This window comes from Physeter macrocephalus, chromosome 16 (genome assembly GCF_002837175.3).
Source record: "Physeter macrocephalus isolate SW-GA chromosome 16, ASM283717v5, whole genome shotgun sequence".
NCBI classification, from domain to species: domain Eukaryota; kingdom Metazoa; phylum Chordata; class Mammalia; order Artiodactyla; family Physeteridae; genus Physeter; species Physeter macrocephalus.
Genome location: NC_041229.1, coordinates 45201843 through 45218807, shown reverse-complemented (window position 1 = coordinate 45218807; position 16965 = coordinate 45201843). Strand labels below are relative to the sequence as shown.

At 39.1% G+C, this 16965-nt stretch overlaps 1 protein-coding gene across 1 annotated transcript in view; it reads right to left on the bottom strand.

Moving 5' to 3' along the window:
* RAB38 (RAB38, member RAS oncogene family) overlaps positions 1 to 16965 on the bottom strand; it is a 64550-nt gene that overhangs the window by 39282 nt on the left and 8303 nt on the right. The window contains exon 2 of the mRNA XM_007109648.4: positions 1652 to 1932. Within this exon, the coding sequence (XP_007109710.1) occupies positions 1652 to 1932 (281 nt within the window). The remainder of the gene's footprint in view (positions 1 to 1651; positions 1933 to 16965) is intronic.

Here is a 16965-nt window from a genome sequence, read left to right as displayed (position 1 = left end):
GAATCAAAGGAAAAAAAATCCTAAAAAAACAGGGGAAACAAAGGATTTTAAAAGGAAAGAAGGGGAAAAACATACAAGCACACTGGGGCCTCAAGAAGGAAAACAAGGAACTGAGAAGTAAAAATTTCTAAACATAAGGCCAATTTAGAGACAGCACTGAGAGAACGCAGGCACTGAGACTCTCCATGAAACAGCTGAAACAAAGGAACATCCCAACTTTGACAAAATAAAGAGGGACCACCATCTTTTCCTCCTTCTTCATCACCTCCCACCCCAAGTGGCTGCTTACTCCTGCTGGTGTTTACACTTTAGTGATATTCTCATATCAGGTTTTTCTTTGTAATCTCTAAAGCCATTACCTTAATTCAAGGCTTTGTCATTTTCCCGTAAGAATACAATAACTACCATGTGGCTCTGTCTCCAGGTTTACTTGCCTCCAATCTACCTTTCCATAGTCCCCAGGGCAAATCTGACCATTCTACTCTCTGTAAAACCAGTCAGAGGCTCCTCCCCAGCCTATTTGAATGATGTCCATTCAAGCTATAGTTTCCAACCATTCTCTAGTGATGCGCACAAATGTTCACAACAAGGCCTAAGTGTGAATTTCCATAAGTACAGAGACAATGCCTATCTTATTCACAGCTGAATCCCAAACAACTAGTGCAGTGCCTGTGCTCCACAAGTATTCAATATGTGTGTTCCACAAATAAATAAAAATGGAAAAATCGTGATATAAAGCTATGCAGAATGCAATCTTAATAATGTAAAATGTGCAGATATATTTATATGCGCACAGAAAATCTCAGAAAAATGTAGTAAGCCATTTACTTGTAATTCATGCTTTTTAAAAACTTTTTCAAAATTTACGATGATACTATTTTTCTCTCTGATACTGAGATACAAAAATATAAACAGAGACAAAAGGGAGTAAAGCAAAAATTGTGGCCCCGACACGTCAGATAACAGCATGGGGCCTAATGGGACGTGTAAAACCCCTCACTATGCCGCACTGGATTCTGCATCTTCCAGCCCTGACTCTGCCCCACTTCCTGCTACTCCTCTACCACCCAGGAGAGAGCAGTGCCAAGCCACACTATGTTCTTCACATTGGTATTTGCCATTTACTCTCTCACCCCACTCTTCTGGTATGCCCAGTGTGCTAGTTCTGTGTTCTTGCCATCTTTTCATTTCTAGGGCCAAGAACAATCCCCAGCATACAGAAGAACATAATAAGTGTTGCTGGGGTAAACTAATTCGTACTTGAACGAAGCAGTGACACTGAATGTGGGGCCCATTTCTTTCACTGACTTTAAAACCACACTCACCTAACAGGGTTGCTGTGAGGACTAAATGAGAAAATGCACAAAGAGCATGCCTGACACAAAATAAGCCCTCGATAAATGAACACAGTTATTAAACATTATCAGTGTGATCATGCACAAGTTGCTGTGCTGCCTTAGCCACAGTCATCTTAAATTGTGGATAATAGTTCCACTCATCCCCTTGAAATGAGAAAGAGCTTAAAGCAGTTTGGGAACTATAGATCACGAAACGAACACATACTATTAACATGATGATAATGACGATGATTATATGCCATTTTCTTTGTGAATCTTGCCTACAATAAGTTTATCCTTTAAGGTCACATTACCTTTGCTGATGTTTCAAACCATCCTACGAAACCATGCTCCTTGCAGAACTGGTCCATCTTGAGGCCATTGTTCACGAGCACATCTTTCCCCTGGTCACATTTGTTGGCCAACAAAACCACTGACACTGGTTTGCCATTAGGGAGACTTAACTTTGAGTCCAAATCATTTTTCCACTTTGTCACTGCTTCAAATGTAGCTGGCCTGGTGACATCGAAGACAATAAATGCACCCATAGCTTCTCGGTAATAGACCCTCGTCATGTTTCCAAATCTTTCTTGACCTATCACCAAAAAGAAATAGAAATCAAAAACACATTATAGTTGTAAACTGAATCATACATGGGAACCTAATAAGACCTCATATGAGCAGACCACTCAGTAAAGTGCTTCATTGCTTATCTTTAAAGAATGCACTAAATATGCAGTCAGGCAGCTCTGTTTTTGATCTTTGAGTCCCGAGGGGATTCATTCATTTAATAAGCATTTATTGAAATGTCTGTGTACCATGTAACATTCCAGAACTGTGCTAATACAGTATCCCACTAGCCACATGTGGCTACTTCAGTTTAAATTAATTAAAACTAAACAAAATTTAAAATTCAGTTCCTCAGTCACACTAGCTAGCTACATTTCAAGTGTTCAATAACCACATGTGGTTAGTGGCTACAGTATTAGACACTCCAAGATAGAACATTTCCATTATCATAGAATGTTCTATTGGACAACATTGTTCTAAATACTTGGGATCCAATGATTAAAACATGAAAATCCCTACCATCATGGAGCTTACATTTTAGCGGGACGATAGATTAGTATGTTACAAAGGCATCCACAGTCAACGTCAATCAAAGATAACAGGAATAGCTAGCATTTATTGTATGTTCACTAATCATCAGTGATGTGATTCCCATAAATAATCATTAAGGTACAATTATTAGGCCCATTTTAAAGTGACAAAATTGAGACCAATATGGCTAAGTAACTTGTTCAAATTATACAGAATGGTAAGTTTAAGAAGTTACAATTCAAATATGAGCTTTTTGAATCCAGAGCCCATAGTCATTTACCAACATTGAATACTCTCAACCACTGAGCCATTGTCTTATACTATCTCTCCCCAAGGTTTATATATCAGGAGTGTCCCATTCAACTCAACTGAACAGATAACAGATATTTACGCATCAATGCCAGTCTCTGAGCTACATGCTAGGATTACGACAGTGAACTTGAGGGCCTATACCCTTAACTAGTCTACAGTCTATGGGATAAGAAAGCACTCTGACATAGAAATAAACAAACAAAGAAATAAATAAATGGATTAGTCTTAGACCAATCAGCTAGAATCAGTTTTGCTCTGATTCTTAATTTTCTTAATGAATATTGGCAAATTTCTTAAACACACTAAGTTTAGCTTTCCTCATCTGCAAAATGGCGGTAATAATATGCACCTCACAGGGTTGTTATGTGGATGAACTGAATTAACACATGTGAAACATCCAGCACAGTCCCTTACAACTCGTTGGTACTTGAGTTTTCCCTCCCTTTCTTCAGCATGTTAAAAATTATGAAAGACAATATGACAAAGGTAGTGAAATCAGAGTTCTAGACCAGAGTTTATGAAAGAAAATTACAGGAATTTGAGCTGATCAACCAAAATGAACAAAATCCTATTGCTTATAAGTCTATCCACTAGTAGTTGCTGAAGACAGGAGCTGTTGAAGACTGGGTTTATATTTTCTGAACCCAAAACTCCCGAAGTGTATGACCAAAGTTTTTAAATTCTGATTTGGGAATTTCTTTGTGTTCAGAGTCTTATGAAGTTTTAGAAATTAAAACAAAGTTAAGTGTGTATTGAACAAGCCAACTTATCTTAAAAAAATAAAATGCTGAAACTGGCATGTATCTAAGAACATATAGGTCAACAAACCTTTAAGAACACTTTACACTTAAGTTTGTATTCAAGGTTTTGTGACGGCGAGTTTTAATTCAATTATCAAATTCTTTTGTAGGTCATGTTCACACTGGCATTAGCATTACGGATTGTAAGAGAAACTGATCCATAAGCACTTAATGAAAATGCATGAAGGTCAAGGCTTCCTATCCTAGTGTGTGAGCCTGTGTGCTCAGGCATGTATCACTGGAAAGAAGAACACTTTGTCAGGGCCAGTTCATGTCCATCCGAAAATATTTCTTACATGGGTTATACCAGCATTTTAAAAAATTTCCCACAGTCATCTAGTCAATGAAAGAAAGTGGTATAATACTCCTCATATGACACAAAACCCACAGATGAACTTTCACTTTTTCCAATGAGTTCTTAATTTCCTTTTTTTTTTTTTTTTTAGTTCCTTATGCATACAGTGATTTCCTTTGATACTGATCAGGGTGGCCATGACATTTCAGGAAGATAGGGGAAAAAGGCCCTCTGTTATCATTCAGAACTCTGAAGGCCTCTAGGCTTTTTAAGGATGTCTTATGATCCTGAACTTTCAGGGAACAAATCAGATGAAGGGCAAAGTCATGGGTTATTCAATAATCTGCTTGTCCAGGGGTTTTCATAGTAGAGTAAGGCAGCCCTCAAGAAGAAAGATTTTACATTTCAAATATACGGCAAAAGGTCATTTTTAAGACTATGCAAAAAAGCACACTATAGGCTTAACACCTTCATAGGGATTGTGTGTGTGTGTTTGAGTTTGTGAGGGTATGTGTGTCAGATCAGAAACAGGAAGAAAAAAGTTTGTTTCTAGAAAGAAAAGACCTTTGTATATTGAGGTCACTGGGCCAGGAGACTTGGAAAGTTTGTATTTTTGGCATTCCAGCAAGAGGTCACATTCAGCCCAGGGCCTTTCCAGCACTCATTTTATCCTGCCTTTGTCAGCTGACAGCCCTGTCTGCTGTTTCTTAAGAAAAGAATGAGAACCATGTGACTCTTCGTGAGTGCCTACATATGGACAAAGTACAGACCTGATGAAACTATCATAGGTGATTTACTTTAAAAAAAAAAAAGACTGTAGTTCAAAAAAAAATGCCACTGGAGTTAAATCACTGATTCGACACACATCTACTGAATAATATGATCCAGGTTCTGTGTTTTGTGCTGCAGATACAGAATTTTTGTCCTTGAGGAACTTCTAAACTAAGAAGTGTTATACTGGATCCATGGACCAAAAATGATCCAGGTCACCATGTAGGTCCCCATTTCTTGTAGTCTCTAAGCACACACTCCATAGCCATGTAGATGCGGCTCGTGATTCAGTTCTCAGCCTCAAGGGATATTAAACGACAGAGCAATCAACTGCCTCACAAACGTTAGTACAAAGCTTGTGGTAATAATTTGGATAACCTCCCACAGAAGGCACTAAATTGATATCGTATGCTAACACATATATATGGAATCTAAGAAAAAAAATGTCATGAAGAGACTAGGGGTAGGACAGGAATAAAACACAGACCTACTAGAGCATGGACTGGTGGGATAGGGAGGGTGGGAGGGAGGGATATGCAAGAGGGAAGAGATATGGGAACATATGTATATGTATAACTGATTCACTTTGTTGTAAAGCAGAAACTAACACACCATTGTAAAGCAATTATACTCCAATAAAGATGTTAAAAATAAATAAATAAATAGATGATTCCAGCACCAGCCATTTGAATCCGCATGAGCTGAGGTTTCAGACATCAGTTATGGAGTAGAGACAAGCCATCTCCTCTGTGTACTGTTTGAATTGCTGACCCACAAAATCTGGGCACATAAAAATTTTTTTTTTAAAAAAAAAAAAAAAAAAAGAAGACAGGGCATCTTCATTTTAATCCCTCGTTACCAGCGCAGTCTTAGACAACTATATTTCTCTCCCTGACACTCAGTTTTCTCATCTGTAAAATGAAGTTATTCTGGCCGATCCCTACAGCCCCTTTCTGTTTTCATGCCTTCTACCCCTATGATACCACCATTAAATCAACATCTGGTCCTCTGTTCCAACTGCATGAAGTGGCCCATTTGGTGTCATGGACTCAGCTAAAAACATACACCAGCAACATAGCCATAGTGTGTATTTAATATTTTTCACTTGATAATTAGTACTATCCAGATGCTCTCAGCGGGCATAACCAAGCAGTGTACCTCCTAGACGGCATAAAAACAACAAGAGGGTTTTCTATTAACCAACTAGCTCTGTGACCTCAGATTAGCCACTTCACCATTCTGAGCCTCCGTTTCCTCATTGGTAAAAATAAGGAACTGGAATGGATACGTAAACTAAGTTCATTATTACCTCTGACAACCCCGTTTGATCAACATCCGCAGTATGCAGGCATCCAGCTCTCTACCTCCCATTCCTCCTGTGTTCCTCACACTGGTTCACAGCATCACCATCCACACTGCCACCCAGAGTGGTACCTTCAAGTCATCTTCCAACTCCTTCCTCATCCCCATATCCAAAGGGTCTCCAACATCCTATCGACACTTCCATTTCAAAAGGGGCTCTTGACTTTGCCCCCTCCTCTCCATCAGCACTGCCACTGATCCACTTCAGGCCCTCATTTCTCCTCATCTGGACCGCTGAAAGCTCCTAACTGGGGCTCTCAGCATCTCAATTTTTGTCACTCCCTCTTTCCCTTAAAATAAATGTAAATATAACACAGGTTTTTAGACAGTTGCCATTCAGGCAGCATAAGAAATCACCTGCTGGGTATATATAAAGGAAATGAAATCACTGCCTTGAAGAGATATCTGCACACCTATGTTCTTTGCAGCATTAGTGACAATAGCCAAGACATAGAAACAACCTAAATGTCCATCGACAGATGAATGGGTAAAGAAATTGTGCTGCGGTCGTCTCTCAGTATCCACAGGGGATTGGTTCCAGGACCCACTAAAGATACGAAAATCCTAGGGTGCTCAAGTCCCTGATAAAATGTACACCCACCCTCTGTATCTGCAGATGAGGAATCTGCAGATATGGAAGACCAACTATATACATGTACAACAGAATGTTATTCAGTCATAAAAAAAGAAGGCAATCCTGCCTTTTGCAACAACATGGGCAAATGCTATGAGAGCATTATGTTAAGGAAATAAGTCAGAGGAAGAAAAATACTGTACAATCTCACTTACGTGAGGAATCTAAAAAAGCCATAAACAGTCAAAATTCATTAAAACAGAGAGTTGAACAGTGGTTGCCAGAGGCTAGGGGATGGGAGAAATGGGGAGATGTTGGTCAAAGGGTATAAACTTCCAGCTGTAAGATGAATAAATTTCAGGGATCTGAATACATTTCAGGGATCTGTACATCAGATCAGCATAGTCAACAATACTGTATTACATAATAGAAAGTTGCTGAAAGTTGCTGAAAGACTAAGTCTTATATGTTCTCACCAAACACACATACAAAAAGGTAATTAGGTGAGGTGATAAAGATGTTAACTAACCTCACTGTGGTAACGATTTCACAATATAGACATAGATCAATTCATCATGTTGTACACCTTAAACATACACAAAGTTATATGTCAATTGTATCTCAATAGAGCTGGGGCGGGGGAAGAAATCATCTGAGCTATTTACAGACCACCCATTCCCAGGGCATCCTCCTCAGAGATTCTTATTGTACTGGTTTTGTGTGGGACCCAGGAATCTGTTTTTTAAAGCTCTCCCTAGGTGAAGTCTTAAAACTTCTATTTCTATTAGAATCCACTTTCAAAATATAAATATTACCATGATGCTCTGCCCTTTTAGCCCTCCAATGACTCTTACATTACACTTTTATGAAGACTACACATTTGGAGGCTTTGGCTGCAACCACCCTTCCAAACTCCTCTCCTGTCCCTTCCTTCAGAGTGCTCCACAGGCAAGCCACACTGGACTACTTGTCCTTCCTGAAACACATCCTGCATTACTCCCTGGCTTTTCTTGCCTTTTTGCAGCTCTGTTCCCAAAGCCTGAATTGCCTCCCCATCTCCCCTCTCACCTTCAATCAAATCCTGTGCAGCCTATCATTGTGCCCTGAAATCTCACACATCCTGCCAGCTGGAACCATGGCTCCCTTTTTCACGACCCCATAGCATTTTCTTTATCCTATTCCATTCACTCGTATCATGCTGTGTCTTCATGCTTCTCTATCCAACTTGGCATTGGAAAAACCTGGAAAACAGGTTGGTCACATTTTAAGGTTGTAAATCCACGGCCTACTTCTCCACTTTTTGAATATGGTATAGCTCACGACACTATAGTAGAAATAAACTGAAATTAAGATTCCTCCTTCCTGTAAAATACAGCATTGTCTTGCATTCATGAGCCAATGCCACATAATGATGCACTTTATGTTCTGCTCTTGTTTTCAGCAAATAATCAATAGATGTTCACTGATGGAGAAAATTAACATTATTCTAACAGGGTTATGTGCATATCTGTTGCAATGAGTTTCAGACTGGAATGTTATGTTTTTGTAATCATTCTCATCCTCTTAAGAAATAATCTCTTGGAATCAGTTTACTCTATTCTAAACATATATTTTTGAGGTCATGGCACAATCAGTAGAGCTAAAAGTACCACCTAGGCATGCTCTTTATTTCTAGACAGTAATGGTCTGAAAAGCAGGAAAATAAAACCAAAAGTAAATATGAGTTTTGAACAAGGATCTGAAGGAAAAAAAACTATCCAATTGCTATGATGATCAAATGGCCACTGAACTTATAGTGGCATAAGCTGGTTTTGAAGGCTCAGGGAAAACAGACTAGGATCAGAGTCAGGCCAACTACATGGTAAGAAAAGTTTTCTCCATTTTTTAAGAGCCCATCTGACCCTCTGGCAGTGGTTCTGAAACTTTTTCATCTTCTCTCCTCACTTCTTTGCTCCACCAAACCAGCGACAGAAAAGTGTCAATCGATCACCATTTTTCCAAGTCATCTAGGCGTCTATTCTAGAATTAACCTTGTGTAATCTTCCCCTACAAAACTGCCAACCTCTCTCTCTAGCCAAACCAAGCTTCTGCAGCCCCATGACAAACACTGCCCTGTGTGTCCAATAAGTATTCAGTAAGACATCTTTGCTGAGTGAAGAAATAACCCCTAATTCTTTACTCCCTCCCAGTGATTACTGGCAGGCTTAACAATTCTTTAAGAGTCATCCTCTGCCATGTCACTAGCAATCATCACTTTCTTTCCACTCCCAGTGAAATCATTTTAAGTTCATCTCACCTCATTTCTTTCATTCATCTAACAGAAGATTTTGAACTCCAATTAATTTCCAGACACTAGAAACATGCAACTAGAAAAAATCAGCAACTAAGAAAAAACAATTAAAAATTGTTGCCCTCATGAAGCTTACATTCTAGTAAAAAGAGATCAACAGTAAACAAAAAAGTAAGCTACATATAATATTACATTATCTGGTGAAAAGTACTACGGAGAAAAATAAAGCAGCAAAGGAGAAACGGGTATGCTGGAGGCGATGGTAAAGTTAAGCAGGATGGATACGGATGCCTCACTAAGAAGGTATCATTTGAGTAAAGACTAAAAAGAGGTAAAGGAACAAGTCATATGAATGTTTAGGAGAAGAGGGCTTTAGACAGAGGGAACGGCAAGTACAAAGATGCAGAGGCACAGATGTGTCTGGCCAGCATGTGGAGAACAGCAAGGAGACTGTTGGCTGGAGAGGGCTGAGCAAGGGGAAGAGTAGCCTGTGATGAGACAGGCAGATCACAGGATCCAGACTGTAGATGGTTTGGTTTCAGGCTATTATACTGATGCTGCCTTTTATTCTGGATGAAAGAAGAAAGCACTGAAGGATGGTGAGCAGATGAGAAACATGAACTGACAGAAGCAAGTGGATAACTGTGGCTGCTGCATTGAGGAATGACTTAGTCAAGGTCGGAAGTAGGGAGACCGTAATCCAGGCAAGAGCTAATGATGTGGACCAAAGTGGTAGTGGTGAAGATGGTCCAGATTGGTTGTTTTCTAGATATATTTGGAGATAGAGAAGATAGGTGGGCTATAAATTATGAGATGATTCAAGCATGACCCACAAACTTTTGACCTGAATTTTTGAAATTATGGAATTGTCATTAGCTGAGAAGGAGTAGGCTTTTGGAGACACAGGTTTTGTGGAAGTAGATTGGGACTTTGACATGTTAGGTTTGAGATGTCTGTTACGTAGATACGTCGAATAGGCAGCTGGATATAGGAGTCTGAAGTTCCAGGGTGGGGGGGTCAGGACTGGAGATTTACTTTGTATTTTAATTTCTGTACACCTCTGCCAGATTCACCATCCAAAGCCCTCTTTTCACCCCATCATTTGCCTACTTAAACTCACTACTGCCTAAAACAGATGCCAAAATTTGGAGGTTAGGCGGCTAACATGTTATGGGACCCACACAAGATTTAAAGCAATTTGAGCTATTTCCCAACAGTTATAAATTGGAAGATAAATACAAATATTGGAATGTCTTAAAAACTCAGAATATTCAGAAATCCAGGGTCTGCATTATATGAATAATGTTGTCAAGTTCATTTGAGCTGATCAGTACCAAACACTCAATGTTAAAGAAAAAAAGCTGGCTGAGATACTATTCCTTTGACATTGTTAGATACCACAAAAAACTGCTCTAAATTTAAATTTATGTATCTATATCCATTTTATTAAAATAATTCTTTAGAATTCAATGAAATTTATATAGTTTTATTTTAAAATAAATCATTGTTATTGATCCATTTTTCTTAAGCTAAGTCTCTTATAGATGGTTACGTAGGATCCCATGATTGTTTCTTGCATCAAAATACTCTTTAACACACTTGGGCTCACCCTTAATACATCCATCTAGCTGTATGTGACGTTTTGTGGAAAAACAAAAACGGGAGCCAGGATTAAGGGGAAGTTTTGTGCCCATTTCCTAGGGAAACAGGGAGCAGTAGCTTGTGTGGTCCAGAAGTGAGAACAGATTTTTCAGAGAGGACCTCGAAAGATAAACAAATGTTGGCCAGGTAGAGAAAAGAGTTCATTTATTTTACCCTCTGGGCTCCTATGGGATTTTTAAGGTTGCACACCTCGATCTACAAGTTAAAGGCTAATCCTCAGACTGAGGTCAGGGTCCTGCCCCCAACTATGCCTTGCTAGGCTCTGCTAAGTTCTGCCTCTTGCTTTCATTCACATTTCATTCCATGGCACTCCCATCCTCACTGGAACATACCCTACCTCTGATTCTCTGCCTAACTAAATCCTACCTATTCTTCAAGGTTGTACCAAACCCTACCTTCTTGTAGCGTTTTCTGACTACTTGGCCCCGGGCTCAATTCTTTCCTCCCCTATACTCACACAGTGCTCTCTGAGAGCTTCTTTGTCGGCGCTCACAGTGGTCTTGCGAAATAAAATGGAACTGGTAATACAAGTACTCTTTACATAATAAAGTAGCAACTAATATTGATTTCTTATTTGTGAGAGGGAGCCCCAGCAGGGAGAGGAGTGGACTGAATAAAGCAAGCTCTCTAATCCAACTCATTTACTCTCCATGCCTACTAAACTCCTGCTCATTCTTAAAATCCACTCTGAAAAAAATCTGTCCCCGGTTCAGAACCGCCTCTCCACAATTTCTTTCGTTCCCCTATAAACAGTGGCTCTCATTTCATCTTACTACTGGTTGTCACGTCTTATAGGCAAGTCTTGTCTCTATTTAACAAGAAGGTAAAGCCAGATGCAGTGTATTGAATTTAGCTAGAGTGTGCAAGAGAATAGGATGGCATAAAAAGTAACGATTGGGATTCTTAGGGTCCATAAGCAATAGCATTATAGATAGCAAGGGTGGCTGGGTTATAGTGATCTATTTTTAAATTGAACTTCGAAAATATTCTCATTAAATTCTAAATTTATATTTAAATTTAAAGCTCTGTGTGTGTGTGTGTGTGTGTGTGTGTGTGTGTGTGTGTGAGAAAATGAGTATCCCAGTACCTCAGGAGATTTTTTTTCAGAATTATTTTTGACTAGGGTCGGACGCTACTCAGTTTAAATGAAATAACTCACTTGGATAGAGAAGAAACAAGATCATATAGTAATGCTGTGTGCAATATTGGATGGAGGGAGGGAATGAAACCACGCCACAGAAGAAAGGTTGACAAGAATCAAGATAGAAGGATCGGCATCTAATATTTTTAAATAAACCAATTACAACCTAAACAAATACCTAGCAAACAACCTAAAAATACATCCACTGAATTACAAGCTCAAATGTATTAAATAAAAAGCTATCTTTGAATTACTTACCATTTGAGACATCACCTCTAAGTAACCTTTTTTTTTTTTGCGGTACGCGGGCCTCTCACTGCTGTGGCCTCTCCCGTTGCGGAGCACAGGCTCCGGACGCGCAGGCTCAGCGGCCATGGCTCACGGGCCCAGCCGCTCCGTGGCATGTGGGATCTTCCCGGACCGGGGCACGAACCCGCGTCCCCTGCATCGGCAGGCGGACTCTCAACCACTGCGCCACCAGGGAAGGGAAGCCGTCTAAGTAACCTTTAAAGATACTTTTATAAATAACTCACAAGGGACCCTGGACTCTAAGAGTTTCACTCTTAAAGAATTTCCTGATTCCTTCAGAGGTAAAATTCCCCAAACGTGTGCCAAGGTGCTTTGGGGGTGCCTCAGTGAACTCACAGGGTTGCAACAAGATAATTTTAAATTTTAAGGCAAGCACAGTGGTGCTCAAGATCAATCAGACACCTCAGGAAGTATTAGCTAGAGGCAGTTCACAATTTTAACATTAGATTGTACTACATTCCCTTTGATGTGATCATATCTTTTTGAAGCTGGGGTTTTTGCAGTTTGTGGGATAAAAAGCAAGAGTCATGTGAAAATCAATGAGAAACAGGAAATGAGGGTGGTGGTGTCCACTCTTGACTCAAAGTTTTGAGATACTATTCCATGGCCCAAAGCAATGCATATGCCAATAATAAATTAGTTATTAAAAGTGAAATAAAAATCATTTTCTTTTAATTTATGTCTTCCATTTTTTCCAAAGGGCTATTAAGTTATTAAACTATAATACTTATTAAATTGTTTGGTGCTAACTATTTAATAAACAGAGCTTTTAGGTATTTCTATTGTCTTAGAGGCACCAAGAAAAAATTACTTTGATGCCAAAGGTTCTGTGCACTGTGGAAGTTTGAGAACCTCTCCCAAGTCTAGTTTGGAGGATTGTTTTCTTTAAGTTTAAAACACACACACACACACACACACACACACACACACACACACCCCTCTACCACCGTACAAGACTTAATTTTTATTCCAATAACATCAAGCATCATAGCCATTCTTATCTTTAATTCTCAAACTAGAGACTGTGTCCCTTAGGCACTGTGGTTTTCCTGTCTAAAGTAGTATATTAGTATGGTTCTTATTAAGCCAAACCAACGACATAGTCTAAGCAATGATGTGTGCAAAGAACTCAGCTCATCCAGTTCTTAGCCCTGTCCAAAGTAGAAAGGTTAAAAATAATAATAAATATTCCTTTAAAATAAATAATGTGCATCTTCAAAATGCAACTTAATCCATGATATGCAAAAACTATTGCATAGTTATATTACACAATAGGAAATAGTAGAGTGGAGTGGTTACAAAATAGAATTTGTAACTAGACAAATCTCAGTTCATATCCTAGCACCATTTCTTACCTTCTGTGTGACTTTTGAAAAGTTTTGAGCGTTTATCTGTTTTCTAGCCTGTATAAGGATAGCTCTCTCCTCTTTATGATAGGGTTAGTAACAGTACCTATAGATCAGTTCCTTGTGAGCAGTAAATAAAATGATACATAAAAATGCACAGCACCATGCCTAACACCCCATAAATGGTGGCTATTAATAACACGTTATATTGCAGGGGGAAAACAGTCCTCCCAACAAGTAATTTAAATCAATTTGTTTTCAACTTCACCCTACAAATTAGATTGCAATGTGTTTGAATCCCTCTCCCTGTAGATAATTTCTTGGTCTCCAATAGGCTGAGGAGTACACAAGAAGCTAAGTTTTCCATTGTTCTTCCTGAGAGAGCAGATGTATGTAAGGCTGATGAGGAAGAAAGGTTAAATCATGTATCAGGATAACACAGACTACAAAAAATAGCAAGTTGGGGCAAAAAGTAATAATTCTGATTTCTCCCAGACATTTGAAATGATTGACTATCCTCTTCCTGAACTCTCTTCCCTTTGCATCCAAAACCTGCTTTTGCTTCGTTCTCCTCCTCCATAGTACTTTCTCCTTTTCTACTTCTTTGCTAACTCCACAGTCATCTGATTAAATTGTGTAACAAGAAATTGTGTCAAGCTCTGCTAAAAATCGGAAAGGCTATCTGGAGAAGTACAACACAACTCTAATGAATTGCTAAAGGGAGACGTGCCAGAAGGGAGTAAAGTTGTGTCGGATTCAAGGGAGGAAGACGTTACCACTGGAAGGAGAGAATTTAGGAAATCTTTGTAGAGGAGTTGCCCTTTCAGGTGGGTCTTAAACATCAAGTAGGTTTTGGATATGTTGAAATAAAGGGAAGGGCATGTGAACTAGCAAGAAGGGCAGGAGCAAAGGCACAGAGGCAACAAACACGGGGTGTGAATAAGGAAGAGCAAGGAGTCCAAATGGCCACATTAGAAGCCTCATAAGGGAGCACTGGGGGAAATTATATTAGGCATGTTACTTGAAGCCAAACTGTGGGTGACTTTGGTTCACCGCAATTGCATACCACCATCCTCTCTTCTTTATGGCATGAACTCCCATACTTGGATGAATGCTAAGTTCATTTTTTTTGTGCCCCAGTACTTGAGACAACAGTAAGACATCTGGTGTTAAAAAAAATGTTTTTAATTCTTCAAATCCCATCATTAGTAAACCAGAAAAGCCTGTATTCTGGTTCTAGTTCTACCACTAACTAGCTCTCTGAGCCTGAGAAACTAATACAAACCCCCTTTCAGAGCATAGCTTCCTCATCTGTAAAATGAAGGATTTGGTTTGATGAACCCTCAAGGTTTTAACTCTGTGAAAATTACCGATATTACTTCATCTAATCTATCCAAAAATCATAAAGAAAAACAGTTTTGTCATTTGACCTCCAAATGAATGACATTTTACTCTGAATTATGAAGATTTTGTTAAATGAAGAAGCACAGTTTTTAAGAATGGTCTTTAAGGTCACTCTCCAGTTTTTATGGTGAAAAATAAAATGAATGCCAACTTAAGAAAAGTGATCACCATATTTATCAATTCTAAAATGTATGCATTTTTCATATTTAAATGTTCATAAAATTACAAAGTCTTTAAAGCATGAAAAAACTTTTATTTTGTTCATAAACAAAAAGTTTCTTTTGTTTATTAAAGAAATTTTTAGAGCAATGATGAAATAGTTGACTGAAAATTGTTATTGAACAAATACTCATTAAGCACCCACTAGTACCAAGTACTAGGGTTACAGCTGGAAGGAAAAAGCATTCCAATGCAGTAGTAGAGGACTTCTAATCTGAAGTAATCATGGTATATTATGAGAGCAGATAAACAGTATCTCCCTCAGTCACAGGGACTCAAAAGAGACTTCCTGAAGGAGGTGAGTTGGGTAAGTGACAGAGGACCCATAGAAGCTATCTAAGTAAAGAAGAGGGAAAGTGTAGTTAGCCAGAGGCAATTGTATGAGCCACAGTATAAAGGGAAAGGTAGTTGAACTGAAGGCACTATACAATATCCAGAATGGTCAAGAATCATACATATGAGAGATGAGACTGGAATGGGTGACAGAGGCCAGATCATGAAAGGCCATGAATTTCATGCTAAAATGTTTAGTCTTTCATTCCGAAAGTGATGAGGATCCACTGAAGGATGCCAAACTGGAGAACACCTAACTGGAGAATGATGCCTTGCTAAGAAGCCTCACCTCTGTAGATTACAAGCTGATGGGTGGGGAAGGCTGAGGAAGGGAAGAGCATCAGGATGATGCTACAGTAGTTCAGATAAGTTGTGAAGAAGACATGGCTACTGAAAGGAGGGATAAGATAGAGTTATTTGTCAAGGTGGAAAAGACAGGATTTGATTAATATGTGAGAACAGAAAACTAAAGGGAGTGGGGAATGGTGAAATTTAAAACCTGAGTTATTTTCAATGAATAGTTTAAGATAACGTAACTTCTCCACGAAGCTCTTGAACAGCTGAAAAAAAATAGTGGAACTCAATAATTTGGAACTCCAGGCTAGAGTCTCAGACTTGACTTTGCCAAGTTGATGGAGACTACTCTAGTACACCCACCTAGAAGATGAGGATCTTCCCTTGATAGAATAAACCCGAATTCCACCCCAGGAGCCACCATATCCATCTGGGAATATCCATCCCAGAATCAAAGAGAGTAAAAAAATAAAAAGCGTTCTCAGTGGTTTGAAAGCAGGGCTTCCCAAAGTGAATTCTCAGAAGAGTGAGCAATCGGGCTCTAAACCTACCACAAGACAACCCTCTTCAAAGTGTTTTCAGGTGAGCAATGACTCTAATGTCCAACCCCACTGGCTATTTAACACCAAACCACTTTTACTGAGCAACTATAATGTACCAGGCACCATGTTCTACTTACCCGTGGCCCAGTTTCCTCACCTATAAAACTGGAAATAATATGACCCATTTGGCAGAATCATTGTGCTGTTTAAACTGCAAAGTTTACTTTGATAAATTGATAAATGTAAGGAACTATCACTCTTAACCATTGGCTTAGCAAATACATCCTCTCCTAATTTGACTGCTGTTCCCTCTCACCACTTCCCTCCTTACACTGTAATCTCCGGCAATGCCGGACTACCCACAGCCCTCACCACATCTCCTCACCTCCACACCTTGGCTGTGGCAGATGCTACGTTTTGACTTTCTTTAGCACCTGACATTTCTCCTTCAGGGCACTTATCAAAACAGTCAATAATTATCTCCATGATTATCTTTAAATATCTTTATGCTCCACCAGAATATCAGATTCCATACCAATGTCCATTTCATTCCCCCCTAAAACCCTATGCTTATCAAGTGAATGAATAAATTTTCCCAGGCAAGATCTTACAACTCTCAAATCCTGAGGTTTTAAAATGACTTTTAGACAACCCTAAGAAGGGGAGAAAATATTTGCAAACTAACCAACTGACAAAGGATTAATCTCCAAACTATACAAGTGGCTCATGCAGCTCAATATCAAAAAAACAAACAATCCAATCCAAAAATGGGCAGAAGACCTAAATAAACATTTCTCCAAAGAAGATATACAGATTGCCAACAAACACATGAAAGGATGCTCAACATCACTAATCATTAGAGAAATGCAAATC